The sequence below is a fragment of the Passer domesticus genome, chromosome 2 (assembly GCF_036417665.1).
Source record: "Passer domesticus isolate bPasDom1 chromosome 2, bPasDom1.hap1, whole genome shotgun sequence".
Taxonomy (NCBI): domain Eukaryota; kingdom Metazoa; phylum Chordata; class Aves; order Passeriformes; family Passeridae; genus Passer; species Passer domesticus.
In genome coordinates, this window is record NC_087475.1 from 109,916,538 (window position 1) to 109,938,412 (window position 21,875).

Here is a 21,875-nt window from a genome sequence, read left to right on the forward strand (position 1 = left end):
TAGCTGCTGGGAATGGATAACTGCATAGACAGCATTTTATAAGGAGAAGGGGTGTCTTTGGTGAGAGGAGGATTCACTCAGTAGTAGAGGTCAGGAATTGACCTGAGGGAAATTAAGCTTTTAGGATGCCTGTGTTTCACATTAGTAGCATGCAAAGCACTGAAACACCTAGATGGCTTTAGATGGTTGTTGGATTAAGAGATTGAATAGAGGGGAAACTCCCTTCTCTCAAAGTCATTTACAGAACATCCAAAAAAACTCAGAGGCTTCCTGGTGACCCAGGTTGGTGTGTTTTGTCCATCTTGTTCATGGATGCACCAGTCTGTGAGAAAAGGGAGAATGGGCACCCTTAGTTCAGGGCAGTTGACCTAAAAAGTAATGTCTAAAGCTGAGGTCATTCCTCTTTACAGTTGTACATCATCCCTGCCCCTTCTTTTGTATCTATATTTTATGGGGAGAAGTAAGGTTCAACCAGTTCTCAGAGAGGATTTTGTTCCACACTTAATAATCAGTCTTTGCTTACAAATGTAGTGAGAAGAGTAAAAAGAATCCTTGAGTCTAGTCCATTTTAGATGTGTTTTTAAATTAGTTCATCCTCCATCAATGTGTTTTTACTGTTATATTTGTGGCATGTCTTCCAGTACTATAATTTTCCTTTTCTAATTAGGACATTTTCTACCTAATTAAGAAAGCCTCAGTGGCAAACCAACACAATATACCAGAAGTATCATTTGAGATTTTCTTCCATTAGCAATAAAGGTTTCTTGAAAATTAACTCTCAGTTTCCAGTTTTGTGTTCCAAACACAAATCTTTCAAATTGGTCATAGGTCAGAAATCCGTAGGAAATTCCATTTGAGGCATACCCACAAAAGGATATTTATTTCACTACTAAGTGGCTGCTGAGCTGGAACAATGTTTCTCATTTCAGGAGTACCCTTTCTTTATTCTTTCAAGTTTCATTCTGAATGACATAAATCATTGACTTTAAAAATTCTGAAAAATTCTGAGGTGCATACTTTTGTTGGTTTTGTTTGCTTGTTCATTTGTTTTTTGGCTGAGCTGACAAGGCTAAGCAGAAGGACTGAAATCTTTGTGCTCCTGATTGTTTGGTATCTTGTGGTGTGGTAGGAGCATGTTGCAGTCTTAGGCCAGTGATGTGTTCTGATTCTGGAGACTTGAGAAGCTGAGGTCCCCAGTACCTGGCTATGGGACAGGGATTCAGGAAGACAATGACAAAGCATTTTAGGCTCAGAAGACATCAGAACATCAGCTGTAATTGGTCAGGTACATTTCAGACTTCATTACAAATTTAACTTTTGTATAATTAGTGAGGCAATGAAGAGGTATTACACAGTAACAGCATCAGCTGTTGTGAGCTTCTGGTGGGTTGTTTAATTGGCAGCATAATGGCTCGTTAGGCATGCCTCAAGAGATCCAATACAGATGTTTTCACTGAGCAGAAAAAAATTGAGTAAGCAGCATCCAATCTGCATAGAATACTAAGGATGATTGAGCTGTTCACCATTATGGGGCTCAATCTCTCAAATAAGACTTGGTTTACTTGTTTCCTTTTTGTATTACACAGCAGGAGTAAAATGTCATTTTACACTGCAGAAATCTATTGTCTGAAAAGTATGTGTTTGCTAAAAGCATATGAGCATATAGGCTGTATTGTAAGGTTAATAATGTTCCAAATAACCTTTCTGAGGGCATGGACAGGTGTGTGTATTAATACAGACATCTCATGTATATAGTCATACTGTTGAATATGAGTCTGATGATGTGTTTGGTTACTAAAGCTTTTCAAAAAAAAAAAAGAATGGAAACTGCTAGTGCAGAACACAGGCACAAAAAAGCCTTGAAAACTAAAAGCTCTGTGCCTCATTGGTAAGGTTTTTTAATAGAAAATGAAGCTCTAAGGAGTTGTATAGAGTGAGGGAGGACTTCGGTTCACTTGACTGTGGCACCTTCAGTAGGACCATATAATTTGAAGATGTTTTTTGAGGCACTAAAGTTGACTAGTTAGTTAGCTGAAAATAGAGTAGATGTGTCTTTCCATACAAAATGAAAAACCAGTGCTAATCCTGCAAGTGATGTCAGGAGACAATCATTTATGCTTATCTGACCTTGTGATGCAGCTCATCCAAAAACTATAAAATCATCTGTCAGTTTAGTAAGACTGGCAAGTGTCAAGATAAAAATAATGCTAGAAAAAAGTTAATGTTTTTGCATCTGATAAACTAAAAACCTGTGCTTGATTGGTTATATTTCAGTATAGTAGAAACAAATTTTGGTGTTAATATTTCTTTAGCTGTTTGTCTACCTGACTGCAAATACAACAGTGTGATTTCTAATTTCACTTTGAATTATCTTGAACTCTCAAAGCTTCATGGTTCTTCTGGGTGTGGGTTTGTTTGTGGTTTTATTTGTTTGGTGGTAGGTTTGTTTTTGTTTGTTTGTTTGTTTTTTATTATAATTGAAATCTGTGTTGTGCTTCTTGATGGAATATTTCTATAAGTGCTTGAAAGACTTCTCTGATTTTTGTTCATTAGTAGTCTAAATCTCAAGGCTTTTTGTTTATTTCTGATGAGAAAAAATACAGTTCTGAAATAGGTAAAAGGAATTGAATGTGGCTGCTTGACAATTAATGAACACATACTACTTTAAAATAAAAATTCATGTAGTTCTTGTTTCTGATAAAATAATTCCATGTTTTATATAATTTATTGAAAATGTAGTTAAGTCCTGATTTTTTATGTAAATGTGAAGAAAGCTGTTTGTAGCTTTAGGTGCTCTGAGTGCTGGTAATGCTGCAGCTGTGATGGACTGAATATGTTTTTCCAAGAAGAGCTGCATGCCATAAAGCCTGCCTGCATTTCCTAACATCAAATGAAAAAGAAATGCTTTATGGTTAATATAAAAAGTATATAATAAAATGCATTATCTCTGTCTACACACCTCACCTTCCTTCTCTTGAAGAAATAGCAAAATGTATGCCTGAAAGAAAATGTGTTACTTCCTGACCTATAATATTAAGACTGATTTAGTGCTTTGTAGAGATAATAGCTACATTTTGATTAGTCATTTTTAAGTGAAGCTTAGTCTATTGAAGAGAGACATTAAAATGTGCAGACATTTTAAGATTTACTATAGTTAAATATTTAATATATTTAAATATTTGTTAATCTGTTTCCTGTTTACTCCAGTCCTTCTTTACAAGCTTTTAGAGACTGATTGAAGATGTTTCTGTGTAAAAGGTATAACTCCTCCTTTTAAAATTTTTGCTGGCTTTGTTTCCTTTTTTTTTTTTTTAATTTATCTACATTTTTGTCTTACTGTAGGAATCAGATGGACAAGGCTGCCCTTTCTGCCGCTGTGAAATCAAAGGGACTGAGCCAATCATTGTGGATCCTTTTGATCCCAGGGATGAGAATTCCAGGTGCTGCAGTATTATGGATAGCTTTAGTATGCCCATGTTGGACTTGGATGATGATGATGATAGAGAAGAGTCTCTAATGATGAATCGTTTGGCTTCAGTCCGAAAGGTAACTTCTCAAACTCTGCACAACAGCTAAACCCAGACATTTGTAAACAAAGCTGCCTGTAACTTTAAATAGTGAGAGGCTGCACTTCATGCTTTAGCTCACAGCATCTCATTGAACAGTTGTTGGGTTGAAAAAACAAAATGTGTCAATACAAATGCATTGAAACTGAAGTTGAATTGGAGAAAAAAAAAATTCCAAATTCTCAGCTGATGTGAACTAAGATAACTTAGTTTATAATGGGCAAAGCATGAGTTTGCACCAGCTGAAACTGTTGTCCAAACTAGGCTGTATGGACAATTCCCTGAGCTTTTATTTGTAAAGAACAAAAAATTTCCTATATGCATTTTTTTCTGCACATGTGTGTACACATGCATAGAATGTTTTAGGATTAACGCTGAGTTTCTAAACAGTTTATAATATTACTTTTATAAAGTGACTTGACACCTAATTCATATTGAACACAAGTTATGCTTCATGTGAGCGGTCTATGAATTTTTTTTCTGCAATTTTTAGTATCAGGTACTCTTACTGGGAAAAATATTTTTGAGATTATCCGTAGTGACTTTGTGTTTTGGGATGTTTTTTGTCCTGAAAGGGCTCTATGTTAAATTCTGAGATCTTTGTTGTGGGAGATTTTATTACTGATAAATAAGCACTATCATTGACAAAAGTTTATTTTATGGTGATAGTTTTTACTACTCTATTTTAGCCTGGAATAGATGCTGTCAGAGGCCATGTGACACTGATTTTGACAGAGCATTTACTAGATATTTCCTTATACTAAGGTCATCTAGATTGAATCGTTGCCTTGGAATTAATTTTGTAACATCTTACTTTTCCATTTCCTTATCATTGTATTTGTTAAAAAAAATCCCTGTTCTTCACCCTCATATCTGAGAATATCTGTCAGTTAATATACATGCTTCTGATATTCTTCCTAACCTCTTAAGGCTTATGAATCATTCCTGTGTTGTGTACGTAATACAACATGCTCTACCCTTGGGAACAGTTTATCCTTTCTGCCTGGACTTAAATTGCAGTCTGCAGCATGACCTCTGTGAGATAGCCTTGAATTGATGGGCTTTTATAACGCTATCACTTCCATGATAAGGCAAAAACGCATTATGCCTTTATCAAAAGAAGGAACAATAGGTTTACTAGAAGACATCTTCTTTTAGGTATCCACAAAGTGCTTTTTGTGCCTTGCTATTTTTTTCATTGATTTCATTGTTCAGTGAAAGAAATTTTCACTCTGCCACCCTCTTGAAATCTGTTTGAAATTGTTGAATTATGGCGTCATTTGGTGATTCTTAGCTGCTGTGTTCTTAAAATTGTTACCATTGATTGTTCAGTGATGGTCTTAGCCATGTCTCCTGTGTGTAATATGGCATTGTTTATAGATACTTTTTTGTTAGCGATGTCTTCATCAGGCTTGCCTATTTCTTTAACCATTATTTATTTTTCCTGCTAATCAGTGTATCTTTGGAGCCTGCTTAAAGAAATTATATTTTTCTCTGTGACATTATGTAACTTGGCTCTTAGTGAAATTTTCTTTTGTTTGTCATTAACGCTCTTCCTATGAACAGGGTGCTGCATAACAACAGTGTTGTAGTAATGTAATTTTCTGAAATTATGGAAGTTAGGTGGCAAAGATGATAATTTAGCTCTTGCAGCCAACCTGCTGGTACTGTTGTAACTTTGTAATTGCATGGACTGTGGTCAGCTTTCTCAACATAAATCGGTTAATCCTTGAAAATAAAATGGGCTATATTTGTGTCAAATCACCTGGCTGACCATTCTAAGAAAAATCTGGCTAGTAGTGAGCTGGGCTGTGAAACTCATTAGAAGAGAAGAGTTTCAGGGACATGAAGCTCTGATGAAAGTGACTGTAGGGCTTCACAATGCATTGTGTAAATACTCAACCAGATATCAGAAAAGTACCAGTTCTGCAGTTTGTCACTCTTACCCATGAACAGTACTCCAAAGCTCCTAAGAGGTGTCTGAATTAAGTCTCTGAAAAACCTCAGACTTGAAATTGCTTTAAGGAAAAGAATAATTATGAAGCTCCTGAGTCATTCTTTAAAGGAATTAGTAAGTGGATACACATTAAGAAAAATGAATAGTTCTTGCTAGGTGCTGTGTATGAGTCAGCAGTAGCAGCAGATCAACTCTAACAGAGGCTTTGGAGAAATCTACTGCAGTTAGGCTGTTTATCTGCCTCAGCAATCAGCTTAATTTTTTTATTTCCACATTGTCTTCAGATATTTCTTAATGAAGGAAAGAGGAAGAGAGGTGCCAAAAGCCTCTGTTAATTGTTTCCTCGCTGAGAAATTTCAGGCCCGTGATATCAGATTAGCTAATGCAGTTATTGCCCAAAATGTTCCTCTTAGCTTTTGTTCTAGGAAAGCACAACATTATGAAATGCACATTAAAAAAAGTGGAAATTACAGGCTCAGGTAAATATTGAAAATATTTTATTTTTAAAGAGGGCGTTTGAGTCTCTATTAGAATACGTTAGTTATTCTATAATGTTTATTTAGTTGTCCTAATGAATGAAGAGTTCTCTGTCACTTTTCTTTAGTACAAGACATAATTTGATACACTTCTTTTAAAAATAAAGAATGAAAATAAGGAAAATGGATAGTGAAGGAGTTTTTGCCAAGAGCAAATAATTTTGAATTCATAACTGTTTAAGGTAATTTTTTAATCCAAATAATATCCCATGAAAAATAGAGGAGGGCTCTACCCGTACAGTAGACTATGAATTTAATAGTCTCCTGTATTGATTAATGAATTTAATTTAATTCACCTTAAAGTGTAATTAGCATTGTTAAGAAACTCTTCCATCTAAGAGTAGATTAAGTTACCCCATCTGGCATGTTACTGTCTTCTCTGAAATTAATTTCCTAGATATCTGAATGTGCAAAACTCTGATTGATTGATTCACACTGTACTTTAAAATAATGATAGGAAATTGTCAAGGCTGAAAGACAGTTTGCCATGACTAGTCTTCTTCCATCAAGTGAGTTAGGTCAAATTTGGTAAACCATGACAAAAGACCTTGGCTGTCAATATCTGGGAGGAGGCTGTTTTCACTCATTTCCATATTATTAAGTCAACTTTTTTCTGGTAATGGAAGAAGGCATGTATTACATAGTAATAATGTTTTTCATTTCATTGTATAAAATATAAAAATATGTAAAATAAGACTTGAAATACATATCCAGATATTCCCTTCGGCAGTACCTGAACTGATATATACGCATTACTTCCTACATAATGGTACACCTGTTTGGTGGAATGTGTTAAGATCATGTCTCCTCAACAGGCGTGACTTACTTAACTGATTACTTACTAGTATTTGAAGGGTATAAATGCTGGGAGACAGTGTGCCTCCCCTAATTACTGATTCCCTTGGCAGTGTGCTGCTGACTCTGAGACCTCACTCCCTCTCCCTCCTTCATCTGCATTTTCTTGGGTCAGCAAAGATAAAGGGAATAAATCTGTCTATTTAAAACATGTTTACGGTCATCAGTGTTAAGTGATGTAAATTTATATCCTCATTTAAGGTTTTAAGCCTAGATAATACAGCTCTGCCTAGGTCACAGCTTATCTTAACAAGAAATAACTATGTGAGTTACTCTCATCTGATTATAAATAAAAAAAAAACTTAGAGAAAGACTTTTCTTGAATTCACTACTGCTAAGGGCAAAGTGATACCATTGTATCCCAGTAACAAATACATCTGATGGAAAAACACAAGTGTGATCCCTTCTGCAGTACAACTGCAAAGTCACAGCTGCTTTTCCCTTGGCAGCAGTCACGCCAACCAGATGAAGTCCATGTTGTTACAAAGGAGTCTGTGTTCTTCTCCTTAATTACATCTTTATTGCACAGGTCTCTGTGTGGTGCAGCAGAGCCCTTTTGTACACTGAAGGTCTGTCTTCTGTCACTGCCAGTTCATTTGAGCTAGTTTGTGTCATAATCACTTGCTTGTTTTAGCTTTTTGTCACTGCTTTCTCTCATTGCACATTTTTCCCAGCATATAGAAAACATACAGAAATCTCCAGTAGGTGACAAACAGGAATTTTAGGACAGTAGAGTGCTAAAAAGAATAGATATTAGTACATCTGTTAATGCCTTGGTATCCACATTAGATGCAACCATCTTGTTGGCCTAGCTGTCACTCATCAAATGATGCAGCTGGACAGGTTGGATGGGGGTAGACTGCAAAATATGGGATTTTCATATTGGGAATAGGGTGGAAATTTGATACTGAATGCCAAGGAAAACCTGTTTGCTGCTGTGGAATATTTGGTTTTGTTTTATTTTTAGTATCAGTGGGTCCAACAAAGAATTATTTATCCCAGCGAAGCTTTTGCTCTTACTTCAGCACCAAGTGGCGATACAGATTAAGCTTCCCTGTAGGGGGAGAAAAGCTATTTTTGCTTGCAGCTATTTAACTTTTTTTTTTTTTTAATTGTGCCTGATAAGTTACTCTTTAACTTGTTGGCCAAAATCAATTCCCTTTTTGAAATCTGTGGGGTCACAGCATGTTCTGTTGGCATTGTGGCTGTACTACAGCGTAGTAGTCCAGGGGACTGAAAAATTACTCTGCTGTTTTGAAATAAGACATAACAAGGCGTGGATATAAGCCTAAATTCAAGTCCTCTCACACACTTACTACTTTGAAAATTTTCCATTTCATTTTGTTAGTTGTGGTTTACTGTCCGTGGAATGTCACAGAGGTAGCCAAATACCAAGCTAATATATGGAACTAGAAGTTTATCACACAAATTGAATTGCTTGCTTCATTGGGTTTAAAAGCATGTCAGGGTTTAAGTATCTTGAACTTTTAAATGAATGGGTTTTAAATGTGAATATTCTATGATTTTTTGTCTCTGCAAGAGTTAGACTATTGTTGCAGCAGGAGAAAAGTCTGACATGGATGGAACCAGTGAGCACACTGAGGGAAGGGGGCACCATTTTGCCTAATGATTCTTTAGAGCAGAACTGTGTAAGAGAAGTTTGCCAGATAGAAACAGGGATGGATATTCTCAAAATGATATCACAGTGCTGTTCACTTAGCTGGGATCTGTACAATTCCAGGCAGTCTCCCATTTGAGACTCTCAGGTTGCTTTCTCAGGAAATTGTGTTAATTAGTTTGATGATGCGACAATTAGAAAATCCTAAATTCCAAACAAATGTTTCCTGTCCAATAATTGGTTTTCAGTATTTCCTATATTTCTTACTCTTTGTTTCCTAGTCTTATCACAAACATGATTGCTCTTCTGGAACAATTCCCTGCTGACTGAAATGCATTATGTTGTTCAACACCATAAAATGCTGTGACTTAACTATATCACTTTCATTTATTTTGAATAATTGAATCTTTTTGGAGGTGTGACCTCCTTTTTTGGTTATATTTCAGGTAATTTGGGAAACATTCATTTTGTGTCTGCTGAAGTCAATCCTTTGAGTATATTGTATTGCATAGTTCTTGGCTTTCAGGAATGCTTTATGGAGTTGTAACTAAACTTTGAAAACTAATGCTGTTAAATGATACAGTGTTTATTATGCTGTTTAACTGATAGATGCCTTCTGATAAGGAAAATGAATTGACATTCACTTTGTAGTAATTCTATAATTACAGTTGCTCAGGCATGCTTGCTTAGTTATTCAACTTTCCTTAATGTTGAGAGGCTAAATGCTTTGGTAATTTATGTACTTATCTCTGTGGTCTTCCAGTCAAGGAAAGGGTCATTCACCAGTTAAAGGAAACAAAGAAAATTTAAAGACTGTATTCAAGGCATTTAATATGAATATTGAGACCACCTCTTCATTGAAGGGAGAAACTGAGAAACTTCTGGTAGCCATGAAGACCACAAATCTTAAACTGCTCTGTCTCTTGAATTTGAATGTTTAGTTGTGACATTGAGCTTGCACATGTAGATGAAGTGGGGAAGACTCTAAATAGCAACAAAAAAAAAAATCATCCTGATGATGGAGTTGCACATTACCCTTCTAGCTTTCAACATCTTCTCACCCCTCTCCTGCTTTTTTGTGCACTGTTGACAGTAATACTGTAGTGGCTTCTATTTTTGAAGGAGATGTGGTAGCAATTCCTGTTGTATAGAATGGGATATTAAACTAAGCTGTAGTACAGAGCATTGATAAGGATCGGTGCTCTAGATCCTTTTCCTCACTCTGCTTTTGAATTTATGAAGTTTCCAGTTTCTTTAATGATTGTGTGTAAAGAAGGGCAGTGTCGCTTACTTGTTTCCTTGTTAAAGAACTTTCTACTGTCATCCCAGTTATCACTGTGGGATGTTCAGCATTCATGTGAAAAAGCTTATGAAGTGAGGGGGAAGTTTTTATCCAAGGGGTTTAGCCCAAAGATGGGTGCATTTTTGCCTCTCTAGGCAAGCTGTAATATGAGAACAGTGGGATGCCTCAAGGTACAAGTGGCTCAAAGCTGATTGTTGGTGGGAATGTCTTCCAGCTACTTGTATCTGCTCTCAGGGAAAGCACAGAATATCACAGCCATTCAGGTTTATTACAGTGCACTGATACTCATACAGTGAGTTCATAGAAATAACTTGAACTGATCTATGCAAACACCTGAGCTGTGTTTGTTAAAACTGAGCCAGATGAGGGGTAGGGACTAGTTGCAAAATTGGGTGGAGCCCTATATTGAGAGTTGAAATCTTTGGTTCTGATTAATTTGAAAGGGCAGATCAAGGAAAAAAGAAATTATAATTTGTCCCTGGAGAGGGATGTTAAATGTTTGTGTTGTTAGTTCAATATTTACTTAGATGGTTAAATTGTTCTTAAATGATTTTTATAATTCCTTCAGTTTTTTGCTGATTTCACTTCTTTCCCTAATGTCTTGCTGGTGACTTTGATTGGTAAATTTTCAGAAGACATACATTCTGTTTTATGGAAGTATGATTTGAAAATGGGCAGTAGGCAGTAACAGGCAATATCATGGATGTCCACCTTTTAAAAGTAATTTGTAGAACTTTAGATTGAATACTCTCTATTAATAAAAAAAGTTATCAAGGGTAGCATTGCTGTGGTAGAATTTATGATTTTTTTCCCTTATGTTTGGCAGTGATTGTTAGGTTTTTATACAAATTCCTGGAATATATATCCTTTTATTTTCATCACAAGTTAACACTGGTCCTAATTTTGAGACAGAATGACTTGTAGATTTCTTTTTCATTAACTATGAGCTGTACTGTCCAGATGTCCATTAGGAAAAATTATAATTGACTCTTAGTAAGTATCTGATAAGTGTTAGGTGTTTTAATTGGGGAATGGAAGCTGTATACTTGATCATCAGGTAACAGGTAATTTTATTTTTTCTCTCCTGAAGTGCAATGACAGGCAGAATTCACCAGTGACTTCCCCAGGATCTTCCCCTCTTGCACAAAGAAGAAAACCACTTCCAGACCCCCTGCAAATCCCTCATCTTAGTCTTCCACCTGTCCCTCCTCGTCTGGATCTGATTCAGAAGGGAGTAGCACGGTCACCATGTGCCAGCCCAACGGGGTCACCAAAGGTAAGTGTTACTGAACCATTATTTCTGGATATAAGAATTCTGAGAAATTGCATTTGCTTTTTTCCAAAGCGAGCTTCTTGTTGGTTTTGTAAAGTGGACTGTTTCAAACCTTTCCATGGATATTGCTTTTTCTGGAAAAGAACTTTAATTTCTTCTAGTTTAAAGAAACTGTAGATTAGATCCGTATTGATGAAGTCTCTTCTTTTTCCATAATATCTTATGTAGTTAAATGTGTCTGGCTGCATGTATTGGTCCAATATGACTTCAGTTTGTCTGATGATGATATTGTACTTGGTTATGGTCAGAATTTTAAAGCTGTTGCAGTAATGGATCAGTTCTGTTACAAACTCTGAATAATGAAAATAAATAGAAGCTAAGGTTTCCTGAAAATAGATTTAAAGGTCATTATCTCATTAAAATTATATGTTTTCCTTTCATGATGATTTATGTTCAATTTTCAGTGTCCTTACAAGAAAAATATGAGCAGATACACTGCTTTCAGAACCTTAAATGGCATATAACGGGACTCAAATTTCAAGGGAAATAATAATGGCTCTATAGCTAATAAGCTTGTATGCCTTTTTTTGTAAAACTAGTGATACTAAAGATTCAGTGATTTTTTGAGTGGATAAGCATGAACAAGAACAAATGCTGTTTGCTACTCTCTGTAACAAGTTGATTGTTTTATTATAATTGCTGTATATAGAGAGCGAGTTAGATAAAATTTTTCATTTTTATATGATTAATTCAAATTCAAGTTCAGGACATGACTTGAAACCTATGTACTCATAATAATCTAGTTTGAAGTAGCTTGTTTCTTTTGTCAGGTTTTTACTTTAAGGTTGAAAATCAATATATTTTAAAGATTTTAGTGACATAATTTAGAAGAAAAAATAGAAGTTTAAATAGTCTCTTTAATCTTCTTTCTTAACTTCTTATATTATGCAAAGGAATTATAACACATTGAAGATATACACCAAACATATGCCACATCCATTAAAAAACAGTTTTATAATAGGGATTTTTTGCAGAGTTCATTACTTAAAAAAGAAATGAAACCAGGAATAGCATTGATGATGCTTCAATTTTTTGAAAATGCTTTTTTTTACGTGAAACTTTTTCTGGGAAAAAAAAAAATTGTGGGGTGCAAGGGAAACAGAATGGAGGCAACAAAGAATAATCTCATACATTAAAAATGTTTATATTTAACAGGAAAAAAAGATAATTTAATCCTGCCAAAACTACTCCTTCAGGAAAAAAACCCCTCACAACTTTTCTATTTTACTCAAGTAAAAAACTATAATTTATAACTATAAGGTATAACAAAAAATCTAGCTGAGGGTATTATTTTCCTGTGTTAACAGTGAAAATAACTATTTTACTTGACTAGCAAGTGGGTTAAATAGTTCTTTATTTAGTTTACTTCCTTTTAATATACATAGGCCTGTAGGTAGAATAACTTTATTTTCAATTCAAGTCACGTGTTGAGGTACTGCTGGAAGAATAGTGCTGTGCTAGCAAGTGAAGTGAGAGCAAATGCTGTTCTTACTAAAAAGTTCGGTGATCTCCCTTTCTTTAAGTGGTAATAATATGCAGGCTTACCAAATTCCAAGAAAATTATACATTTTCAGGAAAGTAATTTTCCCTGTATTTCTTATGGTAGCTGGATATAAAACATTTGTAAAGACCTGGCCCAACTGTTACTTTGTAAATTGCCATTAGTAATTTAGTCATAATGAAAAATTTTTGGTTTTGTCAGATTTGTGCAGCTATGAGGTTTTTGTTCCTGATAACCTGAGTAGCAGCTTTCCAGTATTAGCATATGTAATTTTAGACCATATTTAACCATTTATGATATAATTCAATTCTTAGAAAGCAAGTATTCTGACAAATGTTGCTTGTAGATAAGCTAATTGCAAATAAAACTACAAACTAATTAGGCTGCTACCTGAAAAACTGAACTGCAGTTCAGACAGATTCGGCACTCTGACACAGTGCGTGTCGTGTAAAGATTGGAGTCATCCCTAGGTATATAATTAAAAATGAAATAATTGTTTCTTCTTCCCCTTGCTCTCTAATCATTGCTTTTTGTGCTCATTTGCTGTCAGTGAGTTATTCCTCTGGGCTTTTATTTTGTTTGGGGTTTTGGGTTTCTCTTCCACATCAGGAAGCCTGTTTTTTCCAAACACTCCACAGAATTCATTTCAGCAGATGAATAAGTGATTCAGATGATCAAAGCAAAGGATACTGAAAAAAAACTATGGGTCAATTAAATCTGCCTGAGTTAGCTGTCTTTTCTGCTTTCCACTCCTTGCTTGGGTTACTCATGCAACACCAGAAATGGGGGTGTGCCGTCTGAAGGGCCAGGTTGTCTGCAGAATGCCGGCAAGGCCTGCTTTTAACCTCCTGGCAAGTACTGCTGTACTGCCAAGAAAATATCTCAGAAACGATGAATCCACACTTGGTCATAAGCAATGTTATAAGTAAAAATGATAATATGCCCTATTATAATAAAAATACAAAAGAATTTATTTCGTGACCATAATACAGTCCCGACAGCCAACAATCAAACGGACAGCATAACGCTCCCGGGAGGTAAGCTGGGTGGATGCGGGAAATGGCCTCTATCGCACCAAGTCCGTCTCGTCCACCCCAGCTGCTCCGAGTCAGTGGTTCTTATACTCTTTAATTTGCCTGCAGCAGAGTCCCTTTGTCTCTTTCTGAGTTCTTCATATTCAAGTTGGTTTCTTTCTTTGGCTTGGGCTGCACAAAGCCTTCATCCAGGAATAGAATAATACACTTCCCCGATTCCCAGAATCTGGCATTCAGATGGAAGGTGTTGATGGCTCTGGTCATCTCAGATAGGTATCTTGTCCGGGCCATCATCTCTTGGGTGTCACTGGGCACATGCTTTCGTGAATGCCCGTCTCCTGTGCAGCCGAGGTTTCCTTCACGTGTAAATGTTGTGGTGCCTCTCTGCCCATCTGCCGCGGTTTCGCCATCCTGAGGATAAAAATTCCTCCCTCTCCCTTTCCCTATATACAGTAAGTTTGTTTTTAGATATATTGTAGAAGCTATAAGCTTGTTCTTATCATGGTTGTATGTCCATTCAGTTACCAGCAAGAAGGGATACCATTATAAATTAGAGATGCTTTTATACATATTCCTTGTATATAATTCTATCTACATGAATTAGTAACTATATCTTTAACAAGCCACGTTCATGCCTCTTTCTTTCCTATTTTTGTAACTTCCTGTGTCGTTCAGTCTTCTCCCTGCATGGTGAGGAAACAGGACAAGCCTTTGCCAGCACCGCCACCTCCCCTGCGAGACCCACCTCCGCCGCCGCCGGAGCGGCCTCCCCCGGTCCTGCCGGACAGCAGCCGGGCCACCAGGCACCTGCACCACGCCGAGAGCCTGCCCGCCCGGGAGCAGCCCGTGCCCCTCGAGGGCTGGTGTCCCAGGGACGTGTTCGGGACAAGCCAGCTGGCGGGCTGCCGAGGCGGGGGTGATGCCTCCCCCAAAGCGGGACTGACCGCCACTGCAAACGTGAACGGGAGGCACGGCCGTGTGAGTGCGGAGCAGGGATTCATGAGGAAGCACAGACGCCACGAGCTGCCTGCAGAAAGTGCCAAGGTATTTCCTGTGAGCTGGGTGTTGGATCCTAAATTCACGCCCTACTGCAGTGTTGTCTTGCATTGGCTAACACACTGTTTATATTGGCCAGTGCTGATTTGTGGTTTCTGAATCTTTTCTGTCTATGCTTCATGTTATAGGTAAAAACTGATCCAGCCAATTTTAAATAAAAAAATAAAATTTATTTGCGACTGATATACAGTCCCGACTGCCAACAATCAAAGGCAGCACCGACCCCAGGATCGGAGCTGGGTGAACTCTATGATCTGGCCTCTGTCACACTAAATCCCCCTGTTCACCAATGCCACCTGGCAGAGTTCGAGTTTTATACTCTTTTTCTTGCCCGCGGCGGAGTCCCTTTGTCCTTCCTTGGAGTTCTTCATATTCATGTTGTGTCTGTTCTCTGTCCTGCACTGGACAAAGCCTTGTCCAGGAACTGATGTGTATCTGCTCCTCAGTTCCCAGAATCCTGCATTCAGATGTATGTCCTTGATGGTCCCATCTATCTGAGATGAACATCTTCATGGGCCATCATCACTGGGCGTTCTCTCCTTCATGCCAGCGAGAACACCCAGTGATGATGGCCCTGTGCAGGCCAGGTTTACTTTGTATGTTAATGACGTACCTCCACCTCCGCTGCCAGCTGTGGTTTTCGTCACCCTGTGAAGTAATCCCCTTCTCCCTTGCTGGTGTGATTTTAAAGCTTTATATTTTATTGTTCTAATAATCATATTCTACCAGCACAATTTACCACCATATCCATAACACTTAACAATAAGCTGCTCATAAAGAAATTATTTGTTAAGTGATGTAATTTATGAAGCAACGGTACATGAGGGTCCGAGTTACAATTTTCACATAAAATCTTGAAAAATATCTTTGAGAGAATATTCTAGATTTGCTATATTCTTCTAGCAAATTATCCACGATAACAATGTATCCTTGTATGGAATAATACAGCATCTCAAGTCCACTTTGGAACTGTCATATGCCAAAACTGTGTGCATTTTCTGATGGAATAGTAGATGATCCAGTTAGCTCTGTTGTAGGTGAGGTGAATTCTGGCATTTAGCAGCCTCAGGCACTTGCAAAGCCATTTACAGCTGGTCAGGCTTAGCTTTGAAAAGAGATCAAATGGTGATGTCCTAAGAAAAAATTCCTAGTTCTGCTCTAATCAGTTTTATCAAAGCAGCTCAGTAATTTATTCATAGAGGTTATTAACTCAAAGCTCCTCTTTTTGTTTTTTTTGAAGACTACACAGCTTGTGCAAGAAGACTACACAGCTCTTGCTTAGACTGATGGATTTGTGGTTAAGCCATGATAGTTAGAAATCATTTTTTTCCTCCATTTGCTTTTCCCAAGACCACAAGCTATTTAACCTTTCTATCTCCAGTTAATTTTTTTTTGTGTGTGTATGTATATGGCAATTATCTTCCCATATGTATATATAGATGGAGGTTTTGGTTATTTTGAAAGTACGTTTCTGAAATTGAATTGCTGTTAATAAGGGCTGTTGACATATGTGATGAGAGGGACTTAAGTCATCTATGATGATCTAATTATTATTATTATATAACGCTTTTCTCAGCATTGAGACAAAATACCAAAATTTTATTTGGAACTAGGCTGTTGTTTAAATGCTGCAAGTTTTCTATTGATTTTAAAAGGATACTTGATTTATATCTTCAACTGTACCTTCATGTAGCATTCTTGTTGTGGTCTAGCACAATACTGAAGCTGATAGAATGAATACTACTCAAATTAGAATACCAAGTCACTGTGGAGGAGTTACATATATAGATCTTTAACCAAGTGTTGCTTGAACTGTCATCTTCAAGTTGTAGATCTGAACCATTAGATTAGAGGAAGCAACCCTGAATTACCATCTCAGGCTGCATTTACATTCATGAGAGAAACATGGAATGAATTTTCTTCCCTGATTCATATATCAATTGTAATATAAACCTTTTGCTATTGGTAGAAGCCAAGAATTAGAAAGACAATCCTGTGGGTAAAGGATGGGTTCTGGCAGGCACTGTATCACCGTTTTAATAATTAATATGTTTAGCATCATGTACTTGTGTCTTTGCCATTATGCTTCATCTCTCTCACTTTGCAATCTTGAAATCTTAATTTTCCCCCAAGCAGTTCAGCTGTAACTGAGTGTCTGTCTAGTAACTGTCATGTGAAGCTTCTTCTTTTGGTGAAGTTTTAAACTAACATGTTCTTACAGCTCCAAAATGGGGTGAAACAGGCCTCAGAGTCACCTCAGAGACAGCTCTGTGATGTGAACTCCTGGAAAATCCTTAACCCACAGGCTTCTCAAGGTAGATTGTGTTAGACCTAGTGGATGAATATTCATGGTGATAGAAGGAGATACTCATTGTAATTTTTGTGTGACTTTTAGGTTTTTTCAAATGGTCATCTGATAAATGAAGACTATGATGTCCCTCCACGGCTTTCACCCCCTCTTCCAGCTGGCTCTGTCATCCCTAGTATAAAGTAAGTTAACTTTATCTATATAAGAAAAGTTCTAGTTAATGTTAGGTAACAGCACTGACTCTCTGGTGCTAAAGAAAAAATGGGAAAAATAAAGAAATTAACTAATATAACTAGGTATGCTTTCCATGAGATTTAATGTGCCTTGACAAAGGAAACTTAAATGGTATTGATTAAGTGGGAACAGTTCTAATGTTAATTGGACACAGAATGTTTGTATAGCGAGAGAGGGTAAATTGTGGCAGATCTTGCTCACAGGAATTTGGCAGTGAGAGCAGATACTGTCTGGTTTGGCTTCTATTACTACAGGAGAATTGTGGTCAGAGCTATTTATCACAGGAGATGACAGAATCCAGGGAAAGTGCTAGAGCTAAAAAATGTGTTCTGTCACTGTTCTGTCCCTAATCTAGTCAGGCTTTCTGGGCTTTCAGTACATGGAGCTTTATCCAGGGTTCACACCATCATCTCTTATTTGTTGTAGCTAAAAAACAAGCAACCAAAACCAAACCATTTTGTATAATTTTAAATATGATCAGCCTTTCTGAGTTCCAGAACATGGGAAGATTTGTCATTTCAAGTGCAGGCTACTGTTAGTCTTTCAGTATAATGACTGTTCATTTTTTAAATAAAGATGTTTCTGTCTTAGCAAGTATCTTCAGACTCTGAATGACACGGGATTTTGTACAGAATAAGATCTATTTAAAGTTGAAAGCTTGGAAGTCTTGTAATGTGGTCTGTCCTTATTTTGTGTTTTCATAAGGAAATTGGAGCATATCACAATAATGCTATTCTACAACTTCTTTCCAATGTTCTGCTTGTGATTCTTGCTGTTAAATAATATAATTGGACAGTCAGTTCATATTAGTCCTGAGAACTTTCTCATTCCGTTTTTGTGTTCAGTTAGCTTTTTAATATAGAAGACAAATATATTTCAGCAATTTTTTAATATGCTGAGTTTTTTTCTCAGTGAGGACTACAATAAAGGTGCAGTGGAGCATTGACTTTTTTATTTAGAAGCCTGGTTTCAGGTGGAGCAATTGCTGAGGTGAAGTTCTCCATGCCTATTTTCAGTTCAGAAGAAAATTTTAGCATGTTATCCAGACATTCTTGTTAATTAAATGTTGTTGTAACCTGATGCAGGTAGGATCTCAGAGAAGTACCAGTTGGATACCTCATGTAATCAGTTCCCTTCTAGTCTGCTTATTTCATGATACAGTGAAAAATCTGAAGAGGGGAATATTCTTATTTCTGTACTTCATAGCATGGAAAAACATCCTACTTCATGAGAATCCCATTTTTTCACTCAAATACTTGCAAATGTAGCCTAGATGAAAAGTACAGTGTATACACAGAGCCTTGGAAAATCCACACAATATTGTAATAATATGTACAGGCACAAAATCCTTGTCAGGCCAATCCAAAGCTAGAATGTGTGACTACTGCTTGGTCAAAAGAAATTCTTTTTTTAACCAAAGATTTCTGAATAGAAAACTGATGAATTCCAGGAAGAAGGAAAAAATTAACTTTGGTTTATGTTTTAGCTTTGTACTTATACGTTTTAAAAATTGCACAGGCAATTTTAGATTTTGATTTTTAAAGCATAAAATTATCAATACATAACTTTAGGAGTAAGAAGTTCAAATTATCTAATTACTAAAATACCACATGGAATAAATATTAAAAATTTATCATTGTTTGTTCTTTCTTTAAACACTAATATGTCTATTTTCAATTTATTTTAAATTAAGTTTTTGACACCACTAGGAAATATGCCAGTAATCTATAATATTGTTTGACAATATGTAGGTGGAAAAACTGGGAAGGGGAAAAAAACTTTAAAATTGGCAATTTCCACCAACCACAACAAATGCTTTCAAAAAATGTAACTCAAATAATGTCTAGCAAGATTTATTTGGAAACATCAGAGAGAATATTTTTACAGTCTATTTTTCCTCCTGTTGAATTGACTGTGCTCAGCACTCATAAATGTTGAACTGTACTTGATTCAAAATACTCTGCTTTTCACAACTGTGCTACTCCAATTAATCTGAGCAAGTTGCTCCTATTTTTCATGCTTTCCAATCTGTGCAGTGTGGTGGATTGAGAGCTGGTTTGTTTCATATAGCTCCAAGGCATTTTATTCTTTCTAGTTGTTATAATCAGTCTGTGATTCCAAACATTTGACTGAAGGATACACGTATATAATGTGTGAAATGTCTTATTCTACATAACAAGGTGGCAAAATGACTCTTATTTAAAATTTCACAATTCTACAAAGTCCCTACTTAAATTGTTTAATCAGCTTTTACTGAATATAATGTTACAAATGTGACTTTTTTTTTTTTCTTAAAAAGCTACATTAACAGAAAAGCACTGGAGGTTTTTGTTGTTTTTTTTTTTTATTTTTCCTGGAAACAGTGCTGATTTATTTTTGTTTTACTAAAGTAGTTACTATAAACTGTACCTCAATAATGAAATATTAGACTCTTGCTAACTGAACATCTGGTTTTTATTTTCCACTCAGCCCCTATGTTTTTGACTAAACATGTGAAAATAGTTATTTTTAATTGGACTTCTGTAATTATGTCAGACTTTTTTAGCAGCTTTGATCAAGTTGCTGTTTTATTCCTGAAAGGATATCTAAAACTCTTATGTCAAAGATACAGAGTGATTCTTTCCCAAAACTTCAAAATTTTCAAGTTAAATAGTGTTTGTTCCATTCCAGTGAGTAGCTCCAATTTTGCTACATCATTAGCAGACTATCTCTCTAAAGTACCATAAACCACAGCAATATTTTGCATGAGGAAGCTTCCATTTTTGAGTATGTAATGATGCATCCAATTCCACGCGCCTTTCGTAGTCTGTGAATTTATTAGGAACATTTAGTTGCCTTGAGATAGTTGAGGGAAAAGTAGCACTAAAAGGTGTTCTTCGTCTTGCTGTCTGTCCCACCTTGCTAACAACATTTTGAAGGTGAAGTCATAGTCCCATTAAGACCAACTGGGGCTTGGAATTCCTGTCTCCCTTGAGATCAGCGTTTGGCATGGCACTTCTTGGTGACAGAAGGAGCAGGGCTTAGGGGCACGTTCCAGACATGTGAGAGGACACTTCGTGTCCTTACTCACAGCTTGACGGGCCAGTGAAAGCATCAATGTCCTCTGCATCACTAAGCCCTGCTCAAGACCTTTTGTCCTGAATTAACTTTTATTCAGTGCTTTTGATAAGTGCAAATAGGCTGTGCAAGTGCCTATTTGGTACTCTAATTCTTTGCAATTCTCTGCTATGTTGTGCTTGCTCAAAGTAGCTGTTTAACTCTTAGAAGGGCAGCTGTCCTTTACTCTATGCATTCTCAGTGACAAAAAGTCAGTAATCTTACAAACATGTTTGTCATGGTGCTTTTGTTTCCTTATATGTAGCAGACGTATTAAGGATGTTTCGGCTAAAGAAAAGTATTTTCAGTATTAACTGAGGTCAAGTACCTAACAGCTGAAGATAAACCATTATTTTTCTAATCTTCTTAGGTGCCCTGGTCCTTCAGCAAATTCTCTGTCTGATAAATCAAGGGAACACCCAGATGATGATGATGAATACAAAATTCCTTCTTCACATCCTGTAATACTGAGCTCACAACCACCTCATGGTCATAATATAAAACCTCTTGCTCGGTAAGGTGATATAGCAGCCTTGAAAAATTTTTGTTTACAAAACCTTTGCTTTTTCCAAAATTAACTGCATTCAGTGTCTGTAATGATGGGTAAGCTTGCCTGCCTCCTAAGCTTGGATTACCCATGCTTCTGTTTCATTTGGCCACTGCCACAGATACAAACCCATGAAATTCACATCATTGAACCTCTTGTGTGTCAGAACTGGATATTTTTTGCCTTTGGATACCATTTCTGCAGTTGGGGTCTTTTTTTCTTTTTTTTTCCCCTTACATTGAGGTTTTCAAAACTGACCAGGAGATACAACCCCTAAAACTCTTTCCAATTTAGTTTTAAGGAGGATTATGTGACTGAAATTTCCAGTCAACTTTGAAATTCTTAGCCGTTCACATTTTATATAATTCAATTTAAAAGCAATGCAGGACTGAAAAGTATGTGAACTGGCAGCTGTATGTACATACTTTAATTCTTTTTTTTTTCCCTATGTATAGTGTGTCTTTTTAACTTTTGGAGCTGTTTGGCAGTATATTTTCTTTGTGTTTCTCAGAAAGAGAACCTTTTTTAAGTACAGGTGGAATATGTCTCCTTAGCTTTAAATATATTCTGAAACAATACCTCCAAACTTTCACTGTTCAGAATTTCTAATGGATTATGACAAGGATACTTGGAGCAAGGGACGTGGCAACTGAAGGCTGTGACATTCCTGCTGAACTTGGCCCCTTAAAAAGATATGAATGGCTGGAATTAAAACAATAAGTCTGGAGTGGTTGCAGGGGAAAGGGGCAAATGTTTTACTGGTCTTGTGGGTCACAAGTGTGATACTAGAATCAAGTATTGGTCTAAAAAATTTAGTGACTAAAAAAATTCCGTGACATATTACAATTTTTTCCCCTCTCTCTGTTGGAATGTGATGTTGAGGACCCAGCATCAATAAAGCTCAACATGTCTCTCACCCCAAAATTAGCCA

The 21,875-nt window shown here is 36.5% G+C and overlaps 1 protein-coding gene across 2 annotated transcripts in view; it reads left to right on the top strand.

Annotated features, from left to right (window-relative positions):
• Positions 1–21,875, top strand: part of CBLB (Cbl proto-oncogene B) — a 125,815-nt gene that overhangs the window by 86,985 nt on the left and 16,955 nt on the right. For both annotated transcript variants that reach the window (XM_064410619.1, XM_064410620.1), the window contains exons 10-14: positions 3,343–3,546; positions 10,926–11,111; positions 14,379–14,747; positions 17,155–17,249; positions 20,768–20,911. In XM_064410619.1, the coding sequence (XP_064266689.1) occupies positions 3,343–3,546; positions 10,926–11,111; positions 14,379–14,747; positions 17,155–17,249; positions 20,768–20,911 (998 nt within the window). The remainder of the gene's footprint in view (positions 1–3,342; positions 3,547–10,925; positions 11,112–14,378; positions 14,748–17,154; positions 17,250–20,767; positions 20,912–21,875) is intronic.